The sequence below is a fragment of the Leptopilina heterotoma genome, unplaced genomic scaffold (genome assembly GCF_015476425.1).
Source record: "Leptopilina heterotoma isolate Lh14 unplaced genomic scaffold, ASM1547642v1 Lhet_227, whole genome shotgun sequence".
NCBI classification, from domain to species: domain Eukaryota; kingdom Metazoa; phylum Arthropoda; class Insecta; order Hymenoptera; family Figitidae; genus Leptopilina; species Leptopilina heterotoma.
The window spans coordinates 602,965-614,340 of NW_025110945.1; the positions used below are offsets into that span (position 1 = coordinate 602,965).

Below are 11,376 nucleotides of genomic sequence, written 5' to 3' on the forward strand. Positions count from 1 at the left end.
CACTGCTAATCGTTCTTCTTTAACCCTTTATTGGCCAGTGGTATAAATACGTACTACCTACTTCAAAAAATCATAACTTTCTTAAAACTTAACGGATCAACTCCACTAAGGTCTCATTTTGAAGGGGTGAGCGAGAGTAACCAATACATATGCATGACATTTTCAAAAAACTACCCTTTTTCAAATACACACCTTCAAAAAACGCAACAAATTACAAAAATTTAAAAGAAGGTATAAATTTAAGACAAAAAATTTTGTTTGGCTTTCACAGTAACATATGTTTAAAAATATTGTAAACTTTGTAAAAAAAATTAATAACAAAAATTTACCTCAGGGTAAAAAAAATAATGAAAACTACCCCCCAAAAAAACCAAACAATTTAAAAATCTACCAATTTTGCCTAAAATTTGTTACTTGGGGATTTTTGGGGTCGCTGATTATGAATATAATGACAGTTTTTTTAAATTAAAAATGGTGGATCCAATATGGCGACCGAATATTATAAAAATTCACTAGATTCGCGTAAAACTTGTCACTCGGAGGTTTTTGGGGTCGCTGATCGAAATGTTGGAGTTATATTAACCATTAATTTTTTAGCATCTTGTGCCTGTTAGTAAATTAATATGAAAATGATAATTACAAATTTTTTAAAGAACTTTTAGGATAGAGTAATATATTTTCTGCCTAGGTGACGTTTGTGTGCCTATTTAGCGCTGATTGTAGTTAAAAAGATCCCCTTCACGACGTTGTGGAAGGGAGTGCATTGACTAGATGATAATATGATAATAATTAGTGAAAATTATTTTTTTGATTTTTGAAAACTAAAGTCAATACCTAATTGATCTAATCTAATAAAAAAAATTAATTTTACCGGATTAACACGAACATTGTTATTTAGAGATCTTTCCAACCAAATTGAAAAGTCAACATCGAATTTATTAAATACATATTAATACTTAAAGCAATCATGAAAAGAACCAATAGATATGGTCAAACTGTAGTTAAATACACATATTAAATAAATTTCTGTACTTTAGGAACATTATAGTCAATTCTATTGTAAAATAAAAATACTTTTAAGTTGAGATGAAATTGCTTCTATACACTTACCTCCTTCCGTTAATTTACTGAAACAGTATACTATAGTAAAGTCTAGTAAAAGCTTCTGGACTTTTAACACAGTAAGGACAAGGACGTCTTGAAGAAGTCTCTATTTGTACGCAGACATCCGGGGATAATGATGATAATGTCTCGGAGATATCATAAAAACAAATAAAAGATATCTTTAAAACATATTATATGTCTGGTCCACAAGGACGTTTAAAAGACGTCTTTTCCACATTACTTAGATCTTTTTGAATAGTTATATCCCCCTCACATTTTCTAAGCTGAAACACAATAATATTGTACTAAATGGATTTTAAATTTAAATTATTTTTTCCAAAAATATACAGAAGTAATGAAAAAAGCTCCTACGAAGTTGGTATCGAAGCCGTATACAGTTTAAATAGTATATTGTGCAACAAGTACAGAAAGAAGCTGTTTTCCGACGAGTGCAAAGTTTGCTGTCCCGAGCGAAGCGAGGGCAGCAATTTGCACGAAGTTGGAAAATCTTCTTTCGTACTTTACAGGCATGCAAAGTATTACTTTCCTTACAGGTGTTGCACAAAATATTTTTTAATTCACCAGAAAATTATTAATTTTTGTAGTTACCTACGTCATATTAAATCCATCATTTTTCATTTTTGAAAACTAACATTGAATTCGTAATCAGCGACCCCGAGTATCATGAATTGGGTCAACAGAATGAATTTTTAAATTACTTCTGCAATTGTTATCAGCGGATAACGGATACAAAAATCCAAGTACTAATACCCATTCAATTAATGAAATTTAAAATTCAAAATTTCATTATTATATCCCTTAAAAAACGCTGAATTTGGAAATAAGCAAATTTATATATTCATATATTTCAAAAAATAGTGCAGAAATGATATAAATATAATTTAAAATGTCGGATCCAATATGGCGGACGAAATTTTTTAATTCATTGAATTCGCTTAAAACTCATAATTACTCGTGGATTTTGGGGTGTAAGGATCTAAATTTCATGTATATGTAAAAGTATATTTGTGCGATAATGAAATTGTGAGACGGACATTCGAGCGATAAGAAAAGAGGTGTTTCCTCGATTTGCCGAAAATCAACGTTTGTTCCCGAATCGTCACTCGTCGTATATATGAATGAAATGAGTGGGGACAGGCGTAAAGACGAGAATGATTGAGACCAGTTTATAAAATTATAGTCCAGCGTTTAGGACGTTTTTCTTTCGCCATTTTTAATGTCTCGCGCAGAACCTTAAGGTAAAAGAAAAATTGATATTGTGAATATAAGTGAGATAAAATTATTCAATTTTGTGATTGAAGGAAAAATATTATCAATAATTGTATGTTCATTTAGAGTGGCGAATTTATACAAATGGCAGAAAACTTATATTCGAAGAGTCTTCCCTAACTTTAATTGACGGCGAACCAGAGCAACAATTCGATCTCCTGATCAGCGCGCATCAGAATATAAGCTGTGGAGAAGAATTTTAATTTATACTCTGATGAATTTGTAAATTGGATATACATACTTTGACTGGGAACAAGGCTCAACGTCATCTCGTCCTCTCACCTCAAAAACGCTCGACTAAGGGAAAAATCTTTATCGATATTGGTCCGTATATTGTCTTTATTTTTTGTATTCATTCTCATGAGAATTCTCTTAAGATCTCAACGATTTGCGCATTCCCTGTTCTTAAAATTAAATTTTATATTGTAATTATTGGGATATCTATGTCTATTTGTATGTGTGTGTTGTGTGAAAGATAAGATCTATGTATTTGATGACTTTTTAAATTGATTATTATAAATTCAAGCTTGATTTCTATTGGATCAAATAAATTGTTCTATTAATTTATTTATTCTGCAAATTTTTTAATTTATTTATAATATTTTAATTATTGAGTCTTTTTATGAAAAATTATTTTATTTAATTCATGTCTATTTTTTATTTTAACATAAAGCAATATTTAATGGTTACAGGGGTCACTGATTACGAATCCGATGATAATTTTTCAAAATCCATAACGAACCTCTTTCTTTCTTTTTTTTCTCAAGTTAACATTATGGGATAGAAAGGTATTTTAAATGTTAAAAATCTTTTTAAATTTGCAAAAGCTACTTAAATTTAGTTTGACAAAGAATGTATAATTAATAAATTATACACTAAATAAATAAAAAAAATTAGGTATATTGAAAATAATTATATAATACCTACATGACTTTATAATTGAAATATTTAATACAAAAAGAGTATTATTAAATAGTATGTAAGTGTTAATAATTTTATTGTAGGGGAGACTGGGGTAAACCCGCTCACTTTTTTTCAGATCGGCTAAAATCTAGGAAATTATTCTCTAAATCCAAGTTAATTTATATCATTTGAAAGCTCATGATTTCTACTAAAAACATAAAAAAGAGTTTTTGATTTATCTTTTTTAGTTTTACTTAGAGAAACTTTTTAATAAACATATACCAAATTTCGAAATCACAATTTTTCAGGGTAAACCCGCTCACTTTATCTTTTCAAGACGGAACAGTTTTATTTTTTAAATATTAAAGTTCGTCTTATTCCCGTCTTAAGTATGATTTATTATTGATAATTTATGAGTTATATAAACAATTCTATAAACAACAAATTGGTTTAATAAATAATGAACATAGATTTCATGAATTACAACTATGGATTTAAATAGTGTTATATTTTATTAAGAGAAAGTGAAATGTAGTTACAATTTTGGTTTTAATAAGTCATAAATTGTGTTATTGTTGAAATATAATACGTGAAATTATTTTATTCTAAATTTTAAATTTAAAACTAAGTGAGCGGCTTTACCCCGACTTCACGTGAGCAACTTTACCCCGAGTGTATTCCTCACATTTCAGAATAAATTTAATTAAATCTTTTTAAAATAAGACAAAACTATATATGTACTTCGAAGAAGGACATCCAATGGCAACAAAAAAAATTTGCCAGATAAATTAATACTGAAAAATAATGATCGAAAAACTTAAAAATCCAAAATACGTTTTTTTTCTGACACCTCTAAAAACATTTGATCGTCTCTGATTCTATGTTGAATTCATGAAACTAAACGAAAGTTCGTTAATATAAGTTGAATGTTAAGTACTATTCACAGTACCAATATTTCCATCTTAAGTTGAGTTCATAGCGTCAAATCGCTAGTGAGCGGGTTTACCCCAGTCTCCCCTACTTAATATTGCGATGTTAAAATTTAAATATTAATTTGTTAGTCTGTTGCAGATATTGATAAACATCGACGAGTCGACAGATATGAAGGACGTATTTGGATTTGACTGGTGAAAAATTGTATTTAAATTATTTTATGTATTAAGTTTGAAGTTGATTATTAATAAATTCTATTTTTGGAATTTGGAAAAACTTAGTCTAGATTCGTTACCTACACCCGAGTGACATATTTCAGGCTAATTGGATCAATTTTTTCATAAATTCGTCTACAATATTGGGTCCTGCAATTTGAATTTTGAAAAACCAAGTTTAGATTCGTAACACAGGTCAACAAAAAAAGACTTACTTTTTTTTATGAGATAGCGGAATGGTTTCCTATGTATTTTTGGACGCTGAACACGATCCCGACTTCCAAAATTGCCCATCACGTCAGGATTTTGAGAAAAGTGGGGGTAAAGACCTCAAAAACGCTTTTTTGAGGAATTTCAACATTTATTTTCTCTTTAACCTGACGTGCTAGAGACTTCCACAAGGTCTTAAATTAAAGCTTGTAATGTGCACTAAAAGACCAATATCCATAAAATAAAAAAAAATTAAAATTTTTTTCAAAAAATGGGATTGAAGACACCAAAAATTTGTGTTTTTGGATTGCTTTAATAGACTTTTTGCAATTGCTTGGATTCGCATGAAAATGGTTACTTGGGGTTTTTGGGGTCGCTGATTACGAATCCGATATTAGTTTGCAAAAATTAAAAATGGCGGATTCGTAATCAGCGACCCCAAAAACCCTGAAATAACAATTTTCAAGCGAATCCAAGCAATTCTTAATTCTTACATCTGCCATCTTGGTTTCGCCGTTTTAAATTTTTGCAAACAAATATTGGATTCGTAATCAGCGACCCCAAAAACCCCAAGTACCCATTTTCAAGCGAATCCAAGCGATTGCAAGAAGTCTATTAAAGCAATCCAAAAACACAAATTTTTGGTGTCTTCAACCCCATTTTTTGAAAAAAATTTTAATTTTTTTTTATTTTATGGATATTGGTCTTGTAGTGCACATTACAAGCTGCAATTTAAGACCTTGTGGAAGTCTCTAGCACGTCAGGTTAAAGAGAAAAGAAATGTTGAAAATCCTCAAAAAAGCGTTTTTGGGGTCTTTACCCCCACTTTTCTCAAAATCCTGACGTGATGGGCAATTTTGGAAGTCGGGATCGTGTTCAGCGTCCAAAAATACATAGGAAACCATTCCGCTATCTCATAAAAAAAAAGTAAGTCTTTTTTTGTTGACCTGTGTAATCAGCGAATTAAAAAAATCTCTTGATATAAATTTATACCAAAATTATCCCGCTAAACGAATGCAAGCATTGAAGGCTATTTCAAGTTTATTATTTAATTTGTTTGACACACAACAATAATCAAAAACATACACAGTAAAAGCATATTAAATGAGGCAAGCTTATTAATCAGTAGTTGATAGTCCTTTGTTATGTCTCAGAAGGAAACTAAACATACCCTATTTTATATATATTTAAATTGCCCGGCATCGGTGATTCAAACCTGATTTATTCACAGAGCGGAAGGCTCTGATCTTATGGGACAAGTTTTAAGAAAGAGAAACTGTTAAAATTAAATTATTAAAGTTTTTATTTAAATTCTTTACAATTAGAATAAGAGAAAAAGAGTAGATCTAGATGTTTTCAGGCTCACTAGAACAAAATTAGAACTTTGTGGAATCAATCAAGAATTTAAATGGAGACACAATTTAAAGTATTAGTTAATTACCTTTTAAATTATTCTTAGTGTCGTAGACCCATAAAGCGATACCTCCTTCCAGTATGAGGTCGAGGAAATGAACTTGTCTATCGAAAACAGAAAATGCAGTAGGAAATTTCCCTCCAATTGATTTGGGGCCAGCCAAAAGTGAAAGGTCTGGAGTCCAGGTGTCGCGTCGATGTAAATTAGATAAAACACCCCTCAGCCTAGGAGTGACTAAATTATTGACTTGACATTGATGTCGAGGTAATACAGTCCTTAGAAAAATAGAAACGTGCCTCGTAGTAGAAATTATTTCCTTGAATGAACTTGACTAAGACCCGATCCACTCTATTAAGTTCAATGGAATCAATATCATATCGATGCTTTAGAATAAAGATCTCTTCGAAAAAGAAATAACTGTACATTTATTTGGATTTAACAGAAGATGATTTTCTATACACCATTCTTGTAATCGATTAAAATTAGACTGCATGATGACAAAGTCATCAGCAAATAATAAAAACAAACATTATTGAAATACATTTCCAATATCATTAATAAAAAGTGTAAATAATAGGGGACCAAGTAGTGTAGCTTGCGGTACACCACACGTGGCCTAGAAATATTCAGAAAAAGTAATATTTTATTTATTTATTTTTACACTTGTTTAGTCGTCGTAAAAGAATAAAAAAACCCAGGAAAACAAATATCTTTAAAAAATATTAAGTTTGCTGTTTTGTCTATCGCCAAGAATCTGTTGAATCAATTTAACAAATTTTCTAATTTGGAAAATATGTCCAGAGGACAGAAGTGCCAACAAACCATTTGTTACATCGATGCAGGAAAATACGTCCAGCAAAGCACGTCTACACAAATGTTCTCAAGCCGGACAATCCGCAAGTATGTGGAAAACATCATCTTTACCCTGGCCACAAAAAAGGCAAACATTTTCTGCATTAAATTTGTAAACAAGTTTCCCAGTAACAATTCTACAAATATAAGAAGTTAATAATCTGGCCTGCGCAAAAATTCGCTTTGTTATTAGGGAAGAACGAGCTCTTAGATAGTGATTCGTTCCCTCAACACGAGAAAGACTAGGGTATATGAAAAGACTTTTTGATTTAACACAAAGCTGCAAATCAGAAGTTCTGAGGGAAATACCATAGTTCTTCATCAATAAATTTCTCGTTTGACCTGTGGAGTCCAGATTCAGAACACTCCAATCAGCGTATGGCGTTGCCCAAACCGAAAACAATGCCAATCTACCTAAAGCAATGAAACCAGTAAAATGTTTCCAGTTTCCAGTCTAACCGCGTAATTCGGGGTATTGATTGGCAAAGCTAGAAGGCTCTTGAAAAATGCAAGCTGAACCTTTTCATTTTTGTCGACGAAATAGATGCCCCAAATCTGAACCCCATAGAACAAACACTCAAACACAGACGTCAAAATACTCGATTTTGAAAACAACTTATAAAACCCTTAAATTGACCATTCCTCTCATCATCTTAAAGTATCCACCTCCCTACTATTCATCCCTATACTCTAATGTATTTCCTCCTTTACCAAATCTTACACTGGAATTTGCAATATTGTAAAACAGAACACATTTGTACCTTAAAATAGAAACATCGTACATAACTAATTCAACGCAATATTATAATTTTTGTAATTTTGTATAAAATATATGTTTTAATGTAAGATATGTTTTATTCATTAATGTGTTCTCTACCCAAGAATTCAAATGACATAATTTCAGTCATTTTATAAATCAATTAATTCATTATCAAATCAAACTAGGCTTGATGCCTAACAGATAATAAACTTTTAACTAATTTAGCAAAGACATTTAAAATAGTAATTGACCAATAATTCTTTACATCAGAGCTGTTGCCATCTTTGAAAATGGGTACTTTTGTTTCCTGTTTCCAGATTAAGGAAAAATTCCAGATGATAATGATTTATTAAATAATAAAAATAACGGCTCAATAAGTGAACAGCAGCACGATTTTACAAGGGCAAGGGGAATACTATCTGGTCTAGGTCCCTTAGCAACATTAAGATTCTTAATCTTTTCAAAAATTCCCTCTCTACTAAACGTGACATCATGAATTGTAATTGCATCCTTGATGACAAATTTACAATCAAATTCAGACATTATAGAAGTATCATAAACAGAACTGAAACAGTTTACCGTACATGTACTATATGCCTAAATTTGGTTCTTCGAATCCGTCGGGAAAGCAAAAAATTTTTGCAAAATAGGGGCAAAAAATCAGATTTTTAAAAATTACCGCTTTCCATTACATTTAAGGGTAAAAATAGTCATTATAAAAATAAAGTGTATAAAATTCTGAGCAATTTGCAAAAAAAGTGAACTTTTTAGCTCAAAAATTGACCGAGATATGCCCTCGGCATAAAACTCGTTTTTTTCGTGATTTTAGCCAAAATTCGCTATTTTTCAGTTTTCTCAGAATAACTTCTAAAATATTGATTTTTTTAAAAAAATGACCTTCAGAGGACTTAAAGCTGACTAAATTCTTGACAATATTCGATAAAGAACAATAAAATAGCTTTAATAGAATAGAATGGCCGACCTAGCTTGAAGGTGTGTTTTTGTGCTTTAAAGTAATTATCGTATTTGAAGTGTATTTTTTGACATTTGAATATTTCTCTCATGATGGTTTTACGTGTAAAGTGAAGGGTTGTTCTTTTATATTTCGATTGACCTTTTTTGTGCTCTTTTCGAAGTTGTGTGTGAAACTTGTTTCTTTTTCCCTGTAAACATGTGCTTACAATGTGACGCTGCGTTACATTTTTGAATTCTTATTCTTTTTTAATTGACATTGTCTCAAAGACGGACCTAAATTGTATCGACTTTGCATCTCATATTTGATTCATATAAATTATGCAGTCTTTGATGCAGGTGTGAAGGTTTTTTCTTCTTAAGTGAATAGTATTAATTTTGACTGTACTTTATCGTACCCAAATTATATTTTGTTTTGTCGGTACATCAAGGTCTTTAACATGAATCAAGAAAGCACAACACAAACTGTCGTGAACAATTCTATTTCTCTGTGTGTGCCTAGTGCGAGTACTGCTTCGGGCGAACAAGATAGTATGAGTGAGCATCAAATATGTACTGAGTGTAGAAATCGAGTTGTGGAAAAGTGCACACATTGTGCAGTTTGTAATGCTCCATACCATAACAGTTGTGCGCAAAAAACACCCAAAACCTTAGAGGGTGGCTATAAAAAGTGTTGTGCTCCCCCGTCACCCACCTCAGTTTTCCCTTCCCTTAATGACATAAAGGAGGCTTTCAAGGAACAAATTAACATTCTTCAGACATCTATGAGTGGTGAATTTGCAGAAGTCAAAAAATATATTACTAATTTATCTACCCACATTGACAAGAACAGCTCACGCATCACAGAGTGTGAATCTCTGATCACTGATATCGGTCAACGGGTTGAGGAACTCGAGGTCAAGGCTGCCGAGGTAAACAAAGGTAACAACACAGCTGATTTCTCTGCATGTCTGAGTGAGATGGAGGAATGTATGAATAGGTCGAAAAATGTGATTATCTTTGGTGTTGAAGACGATGATGCCCTGGTATCTAACGTCAAAAACAAGGACAAAGACTTCATCACTCGCCTACTATCTTTGTTTATTTCACCCACAGAATCTCTAAAAAATTTTAAAACTTGGCGAATTGGTTCCTTTTCACAGGTACAGTCTGTTCCACGTCCACTGAAAGTAATCTTTTAATGTGCACAGGATGCGAACCTCTTTCTCACTTGTTTCTTGACACTCAAATCAGACAATCAGTCAATACCAGTACTCACATCTGTGACAGTTGCTCCAGATCGAACAAAGATACAACAATTAGAATACCGTCAGGCCAAGAAGGAATTGTCCGACCGTTTGGAGAGAGGGGAGAAGGATCTCAAGATTCGCTATCGTCGAGGATCACCGATTGTAGTGAACACACGCAAGCCAACAACGAGAGTCAACAAACCATAGTGCTACGAGGGAATTTCTTCAATGTTAATATCCTTTATCAAAATACACGCGGCATAAACTCCAAACTATCTTCAATAAAATGTTTTCCTGATATAGCACTGTATGATATTATATGTATCACCGAATCGTGGTTGAAACCTGACACCCCTTCTAATGAAATTTTTGACTCTAAAATATTCAAAGTCTTTAGACATGACAGACTTGAAAAAAGGGAGGTGGTGTTCTTGTTGCAGTACACTCCTCATATAAGATTTTAGTTATAGACATGTGTCCATATGATTTATATAATTACAACATAAATATAATTGCTCTTAACATATCTTGATATACCATAACCTTTACATTACTACTAATTTATATCCCTCCTAATACACCAGCTGATTCTTATCGTGATTTTTTTTCTACTTTAATGAACGTTCAGGCTTTGTATGATAATCCACTTATTGTCATAGGAGATTTTAATTCACCAAAGTTTGTAGAAAATAATGTCAATAATGATTTTAGAACCCGGATTATTAAAAATTTTGCTCTTGCTTTCGATTTAATGCAGATCAATAATGTTATGAATGGGGACGGGAAATGCCTGGATTTGGCCTTTGCGAATTTTAAATGTATACTTGAACGTGCACCTTATCCACTGGTTCCTGAAGACTCATATCATCCTACCTTATCAATTTCCACCCTTTTACAATTGTCACACAAATTCCAACCTTTCAATTTTATAAGAAATACAAATGATCAGACTGTTCAATTTAATTTTCGCAAAGCTCTTTTAACTGACTTATATGTGCACCTTTCGTCGATTGATTGGACTATATTATATAATTGTACTAATGTCAACGAAGCATATGATACTTTTATTACAATTTTATTGGAATGTTTTCAACTTTTCGTACCTGTTTACAGTTTTTCACAAAATAAAATCCGAAAATATCCACCTTGGTTTAGTAAAATAGTTATTCGAGAAATTAATAAAAAAAACTATCTTTTGAAAAAAAAACGCAGATATAAAATTAATGATTATGATTCAGAAATAAAATTAATGTCTTTATTTATACATAGGAGTATTAAGAGCGACCATGATAATTATATAGTAAGTGTTAAAAGAATTATACATTCTAATCCTAAATTTTTCTGGACTTTTGTAAACAGATCTAGAAGGGATTCTAGCTTTCCTGATGTCATGCATAATGAAAATACAGTTTTGGACGAACCCCAGGTAATTGTTGATGCTTTTTCTACACTTTTTGCTAAACATTGCACATCCAGCTTAAATATATCAAATTT

At 31.6% G+C, this 11,376-nt stretch overlaps 1 protein-coding gene across 1 annotated transcript; it reads left to right on the forward strand.

Annotated features, from left to right (window-relative positions):
• Positions 1-8,684: 8,684 nt before the first annotated feature.
• LOC122502316 lies at positions 8,685-11,040 on the forward strand. The gene is made up of 2 exons (XM_043612302.1): positions 8,685-9,574; positions 9,796-11,040. Exons 1-2 carry the CDS (start codon positions 9,094-9,096, stop codon positions 10,344-10,346), a joined length of 1,032 nt encoding a protein of 343 aa, XP_043468237.1. The 5' UTR covers positions 8,685-9,093; the 3' UTR covers positions 10,347-11,040.
• Positions 11,041-11,376: the final 336 nt, after the last annotated feature.